This window comes from Oncorhynchus tshawytscha, linkage group LG26 (genome assembly GCF_018296145.1).
Source record: "Oncorhynchus tshawytscha isolate Ot180627B linkage group LG26, Otsh_v2.0, whole genome shotgun sequence".
Taxonomy (NCBI): domain Eukaryota; kingdom Metazoa; phylum Chordata; class Actinopteri; order Salmoniformes; family Salmonidae; genus Oncorhynchus; species Oncorhynchus tshawytscha.
Genome location: NC_056454.1, coordinates 17,743,329 through 17,758,355, shown reverse-complemented (window position 1 = coordinate 17,758,355; position 15,027 = coordinate 17,743,329). Strand labels below are relative to the sequence as shown.

The window sequence follows — 15,027 nt, the reverse complement described above, 5'->3', positions numbered from 1 at the left end:
TCTGTCTCTTTATCCACCCCCCCGTTTACCTATCCTCTCAGCACCAGTCCCTCTCCCCATTGCTCTCTTTCTCCCTTCCTCTCCTCTCTCCCTCTCTCCTTGTTCTGTGTCACTGGACATTGTCAATTTATCAGAATGGTTTGGAGTTTTAGTGTAAGTGTCCCCTGTATTGTCTTGTCAGCATCTTGATATCACTACTGTATACGTAGCCGAACACAATTTGTTCTCTGAAGGTTGTTGTTTTGTTGTTGTTACTATTCTATGGGCGGCAGGTAGCCTAGTGGTTAGAACATTGGGCCAGAAACCGAAAAGGTTGCTAGATTGAATCCCCGAGCTGACAAGGTAACAGTCTGCCGTTCTGCTCCTGAACAAGGCAGTTAACCCACTGTTCCTAGGCTGTCATTGTCAATAAGAATTTGTTCTTAACTGACTTGTCTAGTTAAATAAATAAAAAATATTGTGGGACTGAGAAAGGTGGCAATGGAAAACACCTGAATAGCAAAAATACTTAATAATAGAGTGAAGGTTGTCCGCAAGACATCTGCAACAGTTTACTAACCACTGTGTGTCCAGTAATGCACGGTACATTCTAGAAATACAGCATGTTTCTCTAGTCAGGTGTTACAGTGTAATGCTGTACATTTGTGTTTCAGTAAAGGTCCTGTAAATCTACAGTAATTTACTGGCTTCTGTGCAGCCAGTATTTTACTGTAAATGTATAGCAACTTACTGGCTACTGTGGTGCCAGTAATTTACTGTAAAAACAATTACTGGAAATATTTTGCAGTGTACAGATAAATGTAACAATGTACTTTATTTATTTATTTACTTTTTACGGCATGTGCCCCTGTACTCACTGTGATGAGCATGACGCCTCTGGGCCTATTTTCAGTACAACTGGCTTTTTAAAAAGCATCTGAAGCCTGTGTGTGGTGACGCGCCAGCATCTCCCTCCCTTCCCTGCTTACCGCGGTCGCTGCCTGGTGTGACATGATGCTTGGTATTCCATGCAGCAGCCTCCCACGCCCCGCAGCCACCCACGCCAGGATCTGCGTCACGCAGCCGCGTGGGAGTGAGAGAGAAATGTAGCAAGAGAGGAGCAACCAACTCGGAACAGTAGGGGAGTAGGGATAAACCAACACTTAGCAGGTCCTTTATACTAAACTTCTATTGCCCACACTCGTTTTGCTTCTCGCGGTGAGGGGAGAATTGAAGAGCAAGAAAGGAAAGGAAGGTTGGATGAGCGGTGCGAAGAGTTCTGCAGGTACGCGCCCGCGGTGGCCGCTTTCTTTCAATTTCTAGCAGGGAGCAAATTTGAGATGCGTCCATAGATTGACTAGACAATATGCTAAAGACAGACAACTTTAGATTGGACTTTTAATGGCCTAAATAATTGTGTGGACATGGGACAGCATTACGGATAATATAAAGAAGAGAGATAGGCTAGGACACTCGTTTATACTAGCCTATTGATGAATATTATTGATGAAGAGAGTGCACATCCTACTGTAACTAAGGCTCATTCATTCTGTTGGCACAACATTACGACGTTTTGTATGACTTTTATCTGGGGAACGTGGAGTTTTGCACTGTGCGCTGAGCTACACTGGCAGACAGTAGAAACAGGATGTTTATTTATGTTTTTACTCTCGGAGTGGGAGACGCAAACCCGTTTATTCCCGGGCGCGGGGACGGTGGGAGTCTATCCGCAGCTGTGTAAAGAAAGCATCTGCTTGCTCCCTCCCTCGCTTCTGTCGTTTTCCCACAATGACTTAAATAACGTATGCTTTCCTTGTGGATTTTAAGCCTAGTTGGCATTGACTACGTGATTGAGAACTTATTTGGTGCATAGGCCTGCTTGATTCAATGCTTTCCAATAAGGAAGTGAGATATGCTATCCTGGGAAGTCAATTGTAAAGCATGCTTTCTCATGATATCAGGGATGATAGTCATCAGATTTAAACTAATTTGAGATGAAATGATGATCAATTCGAACAGCGAGAGCAGGATTTGAACCAATGACTCTGCAGTTACAGGGCCAGTGCAGAAGCCTACCTCCCCTGTGCCATAAAGGTCAGGACATCTTGGCATAAAAGTCACCTAACAGGGAGCCCAGATAGGAGGAACACATTTCCTGGGAGAAACTGAGGGATTATCCCACCACTGTCACCTTTGTAGTGTTCTGGCAAAGGGGTTTCCTCTGATTTTCAGTTTTACTTTTTGCATAGTCTACAACTACCTTTTTTTTTAAAGACCGTGATTCATACTAGTGTTAGTTAATTGGACATTTTAAAGGTTTTCAAGTCAGAAGTAAGCGTACCCAAACACCAGCTAGAACATCCAGTAATAAATGTTTCTCCGAAAATCACTGTTTTCCTTGTCTTTGAACTAAAGGGGTACGTTTTTAAAGTGATTGTATATTTGTAGATAGGCTTTATTCAGTGTATTTTAATTCCATGACTAATATTGCAGGACTCAGGAGGTGCTGAAGAGGTGGATCTAAGAGATTTGAAAGTCTATGTTTGAAATAAAAAAATAAGTCACCAATTACGATTCCAAACGTATATTTATTATCATTTAGAAATAGCATTTGTCAAATCTTTTACTAAATGATATTGCTCTAAACGTGCACAAATTCCCATAGGAACACGGCCATTTTAAAAGCGCCGGGCTTGTGCAACGTGCCATGGCTTCATTTTTCCTCTTACAGGAATGATGGTCATAAACATACGAGGAGAAAGCTGACGTTTCTACCTACTGTATCCATTGATGTAAATATATGCTCTGTCCGATTCCCAGTTCGTCCACTAGATAGCAGTAGGAGATCACATGACGTCTCTTGTCCTCTTGAAACCAGTTGTGTCTGGTTTGGGTAGTGAGTCACTGTGCCAAAAACGGCTGAACTGATTTTGAAGCCTGACATCTTAAAATGACCCGAGCAATTAAAAATAAATAAGACAAGACAGGTGAAGAAACACTTCAAACTTCTGTTCCCATTCACTTTTCCAATTGTAAACGAGTGAGATAGATCATGGAGGTTGTGGAGGACGCATAGAAGGTAATGTGGATGGGGAAGGAAATTCAGTGCTTTACAATGACCATCAGGCGGTACCCTTTCCATGCATACTACAGGGCCCTCAAACAACCACTCAAGAGTTTAACAGGTTAATATGTCATTTGAGAGTACTTTCCCAGAAACTGCTGTGAAGAGGCAATGGCCAGAAGCCCTCCAATGTTATCACACGTTTGGTGAGGGCTCTGATGAGGTTGTACAGCCTAAATGGGTTTCAGCAACCACCCCTATAAAGTCCAGCGTCTGTGTTAAATATTCAGCTTGAGTACAGCACGACCTAACTGTCTCTGCAGCACTGACAAATTGACCTTTTTTCTCCTTCGGATGATTCTTTACAGAACACGGTGGTTCGTTTGAGAAAGTTAGAGGTAGTCGATGCCATGTGCTGTTTCTGAGAATAGCCAAAACACTGGATGCTTAGAGGGGTTTTGGGAGAGGAGCAACTGCTTCAATCTCTGATATTAAGGCGGACATGTGACTCAATCAACAATATCACAATGGAGCTTGAAAAGTTGATAACCAAAACAGACAGAAACAGACAAATGAATTGATTTCATATCGTCCATGTATCATGTGCGAAGGCACCAGTTCTACTGTATCTGTCGAGTAGAACACATAGCAGTACAGCAAGGTGTCCTATCCACCACGCAACTGGAAATGTAAATTGCATCGCATATTGGTTAGGTCTGATCTTTCGTCTTTATTGCAGGGCCAGAGAGGGTGAACACCGAAGCAATTTATCACTGTCCACAAACACCTAGTCCACATGAAACAAGGGGACTGTTCACCCGTCTCAGTGTTCTGTTTCAAATTCAGCTTCTAAGGAAGGACAGAAAAAAACCTGTCTGTTATTATAAACGGCAGCGTCCATCCTGTGTGTCTTTGATCGGTAGTGTGTTCGGTAAAGGTGTGTGTGGTGTGGGTAGGTGTGAGGCACGCTCCATCAGGGGTATAAAAAAAAAGGAAGCCCCTTTCGGGCACGTGTTTGTCTAGATAAGGCTGACTCGCGGACAGGGAGAAGAAGAGTTACAGAGTGGGGAAGAGAGTAAATGTGATTTAAAAACAGACTGATGATGGGGGGGTCTTCAGCCAGGTGATATGCTGACATTAGGTTTGTGCGAGCTGCACTCGTCCTCTACCCTTCACCCCCTGCCGACTGGGCAAAACGGGCTGAATCAGTGTTGTTTCCACATTATTTCACCCAAGAAATTCATTGTGATGATGTTGAATCAACGTGGAAAACTACAAAAAGTAATCAGTTTAAGGGAATTGTATATTTTTGTCACCCAAATGTTCAACTAAATCCAATGGCATGGGGAATTCTTTTGTTGATTTCACGTTAGTTGACAACTCAACCAGATGTAAAGCAATACTAGATGTTGAACTGGCGTCTGTGCCCAGTGGGTGTCCACTTTTTGAATCGAGTTGTCAACAGACTCCATTCAGTACTGGGACTCAGCCACAGAGTGTGAGAGGAGGCACAGTGTCACAGTAATGATCCGTTGATGAGGGGGAAAATACTGGCTACTGGGTATAACTAGCAATAATATGTCAGCCAAACATTATATGGCTGGTCCAAGGGATAGAGCTAATTAGAACTGCACATCGGGATAGGCAGAAGTGTGAGTGTGTGTGTGTGTGTGTGTGCGCGTGCGTGCGTGGAGGGCATAGCTTAAGTGGAGGGTGAGTCAAATCTAAATGGGTCTCTGTGCTAGCCAGCAACCTGCCCTGTATCCCACTGTCACCCTTGCTCTATTTCACTCCCCTCACTGGCTGTGTTAGGTAGCTATAAAATGTACTGGGGACAGGGAGTGGGGGAAGAATGCACACACGCACGCACAGTGGTTGACTCCATGCTGAGAGAGAGAGAGAGAGAGAGACCACCTACGTGTGCTGCAGAGGTGGCGTCTGGTATGTGACTCTCCCTCGTCTCCAGGAGTGTGGCAGGCTGGGCTCTCCTTAAGCTGTGTTCAGATCTGCCCGTCTGACTAATAATGCACCATTATCACAGCTTCACATTCTTTATTCTGCTAATCTAGCGCCACTACTTTATACCTCACACCCGGAAAGGCTAATCTACAATACTTATTGGTTAGGCTGTAGTAGTATGTGTTTTTTTTGTTTTTTTTGCTGTGTTTGTATGTTCATAGACTATTTATGATTTATTTGTTTTTCAAGGTTTCAGATCTGAGCTGTGCTTTGTTTCTCTGGAGGTTGATTTGCCTGTGTGTTTCGGTCAGGGATGGCGGCGGCGTTGCCCAGGACCCTGGGGGAGCTCCAGCTCTACAGGATCCTCCAGAGGGCCAACCTGCTGTCCTACTACGAGGCCTTCATCCAGCAGGGCGGCGATGACGTGCAGCAGCTGTGTGAGGCGGCCGAGGAGGAGTTCCTGGAGATCATGGCCCTGGTGGGCATGGCCAGCAAGCCCCTGCATGTGAGGAGGCTCCAGAAGGCCCTGCGAGACTGGGTCACCAACCCGGCCCTGTTCAACCAGCCCCTGGCCTCTCTCCCTGTCTGCAGCATCCCTGTCTACAAGCTAGAAGCTAACGGTAATGCTAACGCTAGCACCCACGTCAAAGTGCCCAAACTTCAGGCGTCAGCGTGTGTGGGTGAGCCCAGGAGAGGCGAAGCGTCGGCGTCAGTGGTGGGGGGCGAGGGGGGAGGGGGTTCGACCTCAGGGTCTCCACTGCAGAGGGTCAGTGAGCCCCGCTTCTGGGCCTCCTTGTCCTCCCACGGCGGGGGAGGGGGAGCGGAGAGCGAGCGCAGCCTGTCCCCAGCAGAGTTGACCCTGGGTCTGGCTTCCCCCTCGTCCCCCCGCGGCGAGGAGGTACTAGATGCCGCGGCGTTGCGGTCGGTGGTGGAGTGTGTGGAGCGGCTGGCCCAGGCGCTGCCTCGGAGCGATCCGGCCGACGTGAAGGAGGGGCTGCGGGGCAACAAGAAGCTGGCCAAGATGATCTGCCACATCCTGGACATGGACGAGGACGACCCGAGGAGGGCGGAGGAGATACGCAAGTACAGTGCCATCTACGGACGCTTCGACTCCAAGAGGAAGGATGGCAAGCAACTTACGCTGCACGAGGTAGAGGGGGAAGAGGGTGTGTGTTTCTGGCTATCGCTGTGTAAGGAGTACAACATTTTCAGATGTGTGTTCGCTGCTGCTCTGCTTTAGATACGTTTGACCACGTGGTTTCAGAGAACCTGCTTTATAACTGCATAGAACAGTATCCTTATACCGCCACTCTCTTCTTCTCTCCCTCTTCCCCTCTTCTCCTCCCCCTCTCTTCCTCCCATACCTCTTATTCCGTCTCTCTCTCTCTCTCTCTCTCTCTCTCTCTCTCTCTCTCTCTCTCTCTCTCTCTCTGTCTCTGTCTCTCTGTCTCTGTCTAGCTGACAGTGAATGAGGCAGCAGCTCAGTTGTGTATGAAGGAGGTGTCCCTGCTGACCAGGAGAGATGAGCTGTTTGGTCTGGCTAGACAGGTCTCCCGGGAGGTCACCTACAAATACACCTACAGGACCAGCAAGTGAGAACAGCTGCCACACACACACACACATCTTGAGGATGAATGGTAATACATTAATGTGACTGGGTGAAATGCTTCTCATGAATGGTTGATGAACAAAGTTGAAGTAAAAAATGTCACCCGATTTATTGAGTATCAGATATGGTGCTCCATCCTCGTAGTTGCCAACCGGGAAGTGTGTTTGCTTGTGTGTTTGCGTATGTATTTCTGTGTGTGTGTGTATGTGCTTGCCACTTCCCTCTCACTGCTTCTAGATGACAGGTTTAATCTGACATGCAGGTGCTTCCTGACTGGCAACCACAAAGATGGAAAATTCCACCCAGCGCCACATGTCTCTCTCACTTGTTCTTGTAATGATGATGTTGCATGTTGATTCATAAATCATTCTTTTGGAATGATCATTCATTGGTGTTGCACCAGAGGTTAAAGGGAAATGAATAAACATTTTACAATGTTTTACAGGAGTTTCCATATTTAAAATTATTTTCTTGAGGCATTACAGATCAAGAAACGGTTATCCTGTACACTATTAGAAGGGTTATGCTCTTTGAAATGTTCATCTTCTGAATTCTCTCTCGCTCTCCCTCTGTCTTATTCTCTTTCTCTGTCTCTTTTTCTCTCTCTCCCTGTTTGTCTCTCTCCCTATCTCTTTCTCTCCTGTAGGTCCCGATGTGGTGATAGAGATGAGATTTCTCCCAAGAGGATTAAAACAGAGGTGAGCCCATCTCTTTCTCACCGCATCATCCAACGACCACAGAGCTTTCCACAGAGTTTGACCTTATATAAGTTAAAGCTCACTCCTATATCCCCAGTTTCCTAACACCTGTGTGCTGTTAGATTAGAAAGGGTAAATCCCTTAACAATCCTGGATTCCCACAGACCGATAGTGCATGGTTCTGGATGGGTGTGTCCAGTGCCTTTTGTTTGCATAGCTGCCTGTCAGCCAGCTTGGCCGTGTATATGGGGCTCGGCGGACAGGGGGCGTGTCCCTCAAGACTACTGGGTGTCATAATGCAGGGGAAAGATCAAAGTTCACCGGAATAAAAACTTCCTCTGTCGAATCGGGTCACCTCCTCCTCCACGCCTTACGTAACGCCCTGAGGACCCACAGTGAGAGATTGACTGACACACCTCGCTGCATCCACTCCTTGTCTTTTGAAGTGGGTTGGATACCGCGAAGTAGAGGGCTTTGTCTGTCAGTGTGTCAATGCTTCTCTAGTTCCGTTCCTCATCGTGTGTTGAGTAAAGAGTTCCCCCAGAAACTCCTCTGAGTTGTTTTTGAGTTGTTCAGTAAAGAGCGTCTTTGTGTAGGGAACTGTTGTGAGCTGAGCTTATGGCAGCTGTCCATTCATCTCCCTCCAGTGGTATGTTTGATGACGGTCCAAATCTCTGATGTGAGTGAGCTTCCCCTACGCCTCCACAGACCAGGGGTGGGCCAGGGTGGGACTAGCTAGCAGGCCCACGCCCCCTCCCCCATCACCTTCCCCCTGTTTCTCAGTCCTCCGGGGCAGCCACATAGCAGACCTTGCTAGAACAAATACAGTTATTTGTTTGAATGAATGAATGTGTTGAAGTGGATTGTTTTCATCGAAAATATATTTCCTGGAATTTATTGGAGACTACTGAAGATATTTGCAACAGATGTAGGATCTTAATTTGATCACTCTTTTGTTGCTGCAAATGTTCCTGCACAGCAGGCAATGTAAACCTATAGTGTATACAAGGTTAAAAAGGCTTCTAAAGTTTGTAATTTACACATTAAAATGCCCTAATAAATGAATTATAATCCACATTATAATTCAACATTTCCTGTTGTTGCAGAATTCTTTTCCTGCTGTAGAAAATGGCCTCAAATTAAGATCTGTACATACATGACACACCTTTTCAGTTTTTCAAATATTTTTGTGGCACTTTTCTCTTACTAAAGGCGAATTATTCTCACAACCTGGTTGTTTTCTTTTAACAACATGTTACTGTGTGTCCTTGAGATGAAGTTTTACATATTTATCTCCACAAAGGACTTAACTGGAGTTAACCATGGAGAGTTAGAAAATTAATCCCCACCCACTCTTCTGCCCTACCCCCGTCTCAAACAAACACACACACACACACACACACACACACACACACACACACACACACACACACACACACACACACACACACACACACACACACACACACACACACACACACAACTGCCACCCTCCCATTAAGAGCCAGCCACACGCCCACATGGACAACACAAAAGCCCAAATGAGCTCAGTCACGCCTACCCATAGTCCTGAGGTTTACATGACATCACCGCATGGGCGCGCTCAGAACCACCCACCTCCATGCACTTGCGCAGTTGGGTTGTCCGCACACACGATACTCATATGCTCTTTTTCTCTCTGTCTTTCCCAATCTTTCACATACACACACTCTGACTCCACACCTTCTGTGGGTGCTGTGAAGGTGTGATAAATCATAAGGTGTGGCGGTAGAGTGAGCTCAGATTTACGTCACTTGTAGACATGTGTTAACCTTCCCCCAACATCCTCCACAAACCCTGTACAGAGACGAGGGACAGCCCCCTCAACCCAACCCAACCTGGCAACCCACTGTCTCCTTATTCAGACCTCAATTTCAACTTCAGAATCCGATAAACAGATCTAAGGGTAAACATACTGAAAATATAACAGTTATTTTTCACAGGAGATAAGTGTGACAAGCATCCCCTGGTGAGACTGGGTGACATTATTTCAGCTAGACGGCATCATGAGTAGAGTAGAGCATAAAATGAGAGAAAATCTGAATGGGACCATGGTCTGATAGTGGCATTCCTCTCTCTCTCTCTCTCTCTCTCTCTCTCGTCAGGAGGGCTTCTTTGACCTTCAGGAGGCCCTGCAGGCCATCCACATGAGACAAGAGACCCTGAGGGAGCAGCTGGCCACAGCCAAGTCTAAAGGAGAGGAGACCACAGGACGCAACATCCAGGTGACTACACTACCACTCTCTGAGGGATGGCTGGACAGACTGACGGACAAACAGACATAAAGACTGGCTGGCTAGCAAACTGCTTGGCTGCCTGATCGACTGTATGGCTTGCTGTCTGACTGACTAACTGGCTAGTTGACGTCCAATCTGCGGGTGGTGCATAGGCTGGGTCATACCAATTAGAAGAAATGTGAGAAAGTAAAGATTCACCACTGCATATCACCAGCAGAGTTATTGACAAGCTATTTTGTTTGATAATACAGTTTGTATCCTCGTTTCTCATTTATAATTGAGGGAAAAAACAGAATAAGTAAAGCAGTAGCCCGTCCATTCCCTCTTTGTCTGTTATGACATCATCACCAATACTCACCGCATTATCCCTCATCAAATTGCAGGCTTATTTTCTGTTGTTTTGGAGAAACAGACAAGACAGTGTAGATGCTGGAAATGGCTGACAGACGTTTTATTTAACTAGGCAAGTCAGTTAAGAACAAATTTTTATTTACAATGACGGCCTACCGGGGAACAGTGGGTTAACTGCCTTGTTCAGGGGCAGAACGACAGATTTGTACCTTATCAGCTCAGGGATTCAATCCAGCACCCTTTATGGTTACTGTCCCAACGCTCTAACCACTAGGCTACCTACCACTCCAAAAGATACATGTAAACAACGAGTATCTAGACTAGAGAAGGAACTTAAGATTGTGCTTTTAGATGGTCTTTGATAGAACTCCAGGCTCAGTTGTTTGTGTGTTATGTGTTTTCTAATGTGTGTGTAACAATAGACATGTATCTTCAACTGATTATATGCATCTGTGTGTGTTGTAGCTGCAGCTGGAGCATCTGCTGGCCAGGCAGATGGAGATCCTCCACGAGGCTAAGGCCCAGGACAGACTTCAGACCCTGGAGTGGAGGGTTCCTATGGGGGGCTTCAAATTTAGACACAGCACAGACCCAGAGCACCGCCACCATACCAACGGAGGCTCCCCTGATAACACCAGTCTACAACCAGGTCAGACATTAGACATTTACAGTTGAAGTCGGAAGTTTACACGCACCTTAGCCAGATATATTTAAACTCAGTTTTTCACAATTCCTGACATTTAAACCTAGTAAAAATGACCTGTCTTAGGTCAGTTAGGATCACCACTTTATTGCATTGCCTTAAACAATTTAAACTTGGGTCAAACGTTTCGGGTAGCCTTCCACAAGCTTCCCACAATAAGTTAGGTGAAATTTGGCCCATTCCTCCTGACAGAGCTGGTGTAACTGAGTCAGGTCTGTAGGCCTCCTTGCTCGCACATGCTTTTTCAGTTCTGCACACAAAATTTCTATAAGATTGAGGTCAGGGCTTTGTGATGGCCACTCCAGTACCTTGACTTTTGTTGTCCTTAAGCCATTTTGCCACAACTTTGGAAGTATGCTTGGGGTCATTGTCCATTTGGAAGACCCATTTGCTTCAATATATTCACACAATTTTCCTCCTCATGATGCCATCTTTTTGTGAAGTGCACCAGTCCCTCCTGCAGCAAAGCACCCCCACAACATGATGCTGCCACCCCCGTGCTTCACTGTTGGGATGGTGTTCTTCGGCTTGCAAGCCTCCCCCTTTTTCCTCCAAACATAGCGATGGTCATTATGACCAAACAGTTCTATATTTGTTTCATCAGACCAGAAGACATTTCTCCAAAAAGCACAATCTTTGTCCCCATGTGCAGTTGCAAACCGTAGTCTGGCTTTTTTTATGGTGGTTTTAGAACAGTGGCTTCTTCCTAGCTGAGCGGCCTTTCAGGTTATGTCGATATAGGACTCATTTTACTGTGGATATAGGTACTTTTGTACCCGTTTCCTCCAGCATCTTCACAAGGACCTTTGCTGTTGTCGTCTGAGACCAGCCACCCAGAGAGCTGATTAAACTGTGGTTTTGCACAACCAACGAATTTCTGCACAAACTGTCAGAAACCGTCTCAGGGAAGCTCATCATCTTCACCTGACGGCAGTTCGGCATTGTAACAGACTACAGTGGGCAAATGCTCACCTTTGATAGCCACTGGCGAAGTGTGCTCTTCATGGATGAATCCCAGTTTGAACAGATGGCAGATGGTGTGTATGGCATTGTGTGAGAGAGCAGTTTGCTGATGTCAACGTTGTGAAAAGTGCCCCACGGTGGTGGTGGGGTTATAGTACGGGCAGGCATAAGCTACATTAAACGAGCACAATTGTATTTCATTGATGGCAATTTGAATGCGCAGAGGCACCGTGACAAGATCCCGAGGCCCATTGTCGTGCCATTCATCCACCGCCATCACCTCATGTTTCAGCATGATAATGCACGGACCCATGTCGCGCGGATCTGTACACAATTCCTGGAAGCTGAAAATGTCCCTGTTCTTTCATGGCCTGCATGCATGTAGATTTGACCTAGATAGTTTGGGCTTATCTATTGATATGTAGGTTTCGTGTTCCATTTTTAAATGTCTGTATTTCTAGCCTTGAGCTGTTCCTGTCTACTAATGTTCCGTATTGTCATGTTTCATGTTGTGTGGATCCCAGGAAGGGTAGCTGCTGCTTTCTCAGCAAATCCTGTAGCAAGATCAAGGGCGTGGGGTTTCCACGCCACCAAGTGCAATAACAAAACATGCACCAGTAGCACAAAGCGAATGCAAAACGGAAGTTTATTAGGGATTTTCGTACAACGGGGAAAGAAGCGGGAATTCACCAGTCACCTCACAGTCCACAAGCCGTTCTCTTTGTCCATCCCGTTTCCCAGGGGTAATCCTCACACTCGGGTCCTCGGGCCAATCCGGTACACAGCAGGAGGAGGAGGAGGAGGAGGAGGAGGAGGAGTGGGGGTTGTCCAACAGTCCAGGTCACACTGGGCAATCACACAGATTTTGCTCTAATTTCTCTCCCTCTTCATACTTCTCTTGTCTCTCACCTCTGCCCTTTTGTGCAGGCTGCTTCCTCCTTTATCCCCAAGCACTCCCTGGCTTAATGACCCACAGCCTTTCCTCGTTGGGGCAGGAAGTCCATATTAGGCTTGGTGGGTGGATCCAGCTACCTGCAAGATCTCTCTCCTCAATTACCACTCCCCTCACCTCTCCCTGCCGGCTGCCAAAATACCAATACCAAATATGAACTGTAGCTCAGTAAAGTCTTTGAAATTGTTGCATGTTGCGTTTATTTTGTTCAGTGTAATCAAGTGTTGAAGTTAGGTTTAGGAACGAGGGTTAGGTTAAGGTTCAGGTTAGGTGTAGTTTCAGTGACGTTTAGGAAAGGAAAATGCATAAAAGTTAATATTGGTTAAGCGTACCACCATCCGACGCAATTCTTTTTGTGCTGGTTAAATATTTTGCCTTTATGTTTCGTTTCTCAGTCAAATTTTAATTTCTTCCATTCATTTGTCAGCTGTTTGTGGAGATTTTGGGGAGTTTCAGGAAGGATCCACTTGTGTGTATGGTCATCAGATAGGGAAAAACGGACTTATATAACCATAAATGCTATGAGTTGCTTTAAGCTTGCTTTGAGTAGCATAGGCTGCTGTTGTATTGATCTGAAGCCCTCTTAAGAGTGCGTGGTGAACACAGAGGATAGAGGGTGACACCTTTCACACCCACAACCTCACGCAGTCAACAGCATGACACTGCCGTGTTAATACTGCTTATTCTCTTTCCCTTCAAGCACACACACACACACACACACACACTGAAACACACACACACACACACACACACTGAAACACACACACACACTGAAACACACACACAGACATACACACTGAAACACACACAGACATACACACTGAAACACACACATAGGCACACACGGGCACACACACACACTAGTGGAGGCTGATGAAGCGAGGATGGCTCATACACACACACACACACACACACACATGTACACAGCATGAGTTATCTTCCTTTGTGCTCTACCTCTGGCTGATCTAATGGGTCTTCATTGACGGCATTGACAGCAATGTGGCGTGACTAACACCTTTTTATTTTATACACAGTACACACACCGCTCTTTCATTTAACAGCCTCTATTCATTACAGAGCGAGACATAGATAATGGCATTTTCTACAGAACAGACACAAATCATTATTGTGAATAACAGTGTTTTAATGGCTTTTTATGAGTTGAATTGAGTGTTAGAATATAATGGAATAGATAAGTACTGTATTGTCATTCTGTTTTTATAAAATGTTTGGCCTTACCTAGCTGCGTGTTCCTATAGGGGAGAGGCCACTGAACCTGCGTGTGGCGGGTCAAAGGTCAGATGGAGACATACCCCTGGGGAAACAGCTAGCCAATGAGCTAAAGAGGCATCACAGCAACGGGGAGGGAAAGACCCCGGCGACGAGTCACCATGGCAATGTCGAGGGCAAAACTTTGGCCACAGGTCTGCACCTAGAGATTCTCTATTGTAGTTTATTCACAATGAATCATTTGATATGGAATCAGCTCAAAGATTCCATCACATTTAACCTTCATTCTGAATCATTTGATACTGAATCAGCTGGTTAATTCTCTGTCATAGTTCACTCATGCTGAATCATCTGATGATAATCCAACTCCTCCTATGTTGTTGTTTTCTCTTTCTCATTCCAGAAAATGGGAACGGGGCCGACTTCTCCCAAGGGGCTCTCAACCTTTCCGACAAGAAGACCATCAAATCAGAGCCAGAGGATTCCAGATAGCACCTCTTCTCCTCCAACTCCTCCTCCTTCCTCATCCCTCTCTCATAACATAGTCGTCATCGGTCAATACTAAAAAAGCACAGCTGCAGTAGAGCCTTAACAACCAATGTTGCCTCAAGTAAAGGGATTTTACTTTTTGTTTATTTTTTGCCAAAGCACCTAGAGAGCCTTGATTTCTTTCCTTGTAGAAGCCCAGTTTTTTTGTGTTTTCACTGACTGTGCTGATTCCCCCACCCCTCTCTCCTTTCTTACTATCAAGACTGATGGCGAGTGGTCTGTAGATGTCGTTTTTGTACATACATAATTCTGACTCTGAAAAGTGTTTGTCGTTAATGTTATTTAAATATGTGCTGTGTATAATAAGGAAACATATTTCTGGTGGACTATAGGATGTCAGTTATTTCCAGATTGGGAAGATGGATGTCCCAGTTGTTACGAGGACAGGTTTGGCTCGGGTTTGTTAAGAGTGTACGAGGACAACACCAGAATATCCTGGTAGTATTCCCTTTCACTTCAAGTCAACCAGGATTTGGCTCAGAAAAGTCTTATTTAATTTGACAATGTGGTCCGATTTTTCAAAGCACTAACAGTAGGGTGTGCAGGTCATTCGGAAAGTATTCAGACCCCTTGACTTTTTCCACATTTTGTTACATTGCAGCCTTATTCGAAAAATGATTAAATTAAAAAAAGAATGTCCCTCATCAACACAGTACCCCATAATGACAAAGCGAAAACAGGTTTTTAGAAATGT

General features: G+C 45.5%; 1 protein-coding gene across 1 annotated transcript; it reads left to right on the top strand.

Moving 5' to 3' along the window:
• Positions 1–963: 963 nt before the first annotated feature.
• Positions 964–14,654, top strand: LOC112225294 (NGFI-A-binding protein 1). The gene is made up of 8 exons (XM_024389095.2): positions 964–1,264; positions 5,314–6,152; positions 6,461–6,594; positions 7,258–7,309; positions 9,454–9,573; positions 10,402–10,585; positions 13,814–13,978; positions 14,188–14,654. The coding sequence occupies exons 1-8, from the start codon at positions 1,240–1,242 to the stop codon at positions 14,274–14,276; spliced, it is 1,608 nt and encodes a 535-aa protein (XP_024244863.2). The 5' UTR covers positions 964–1,239; the 3' UTR covers positions 14,277–14,654.
• The last annotated feature ends 373 nt before the right edge of the window (positions 14,655–15,027 follow it).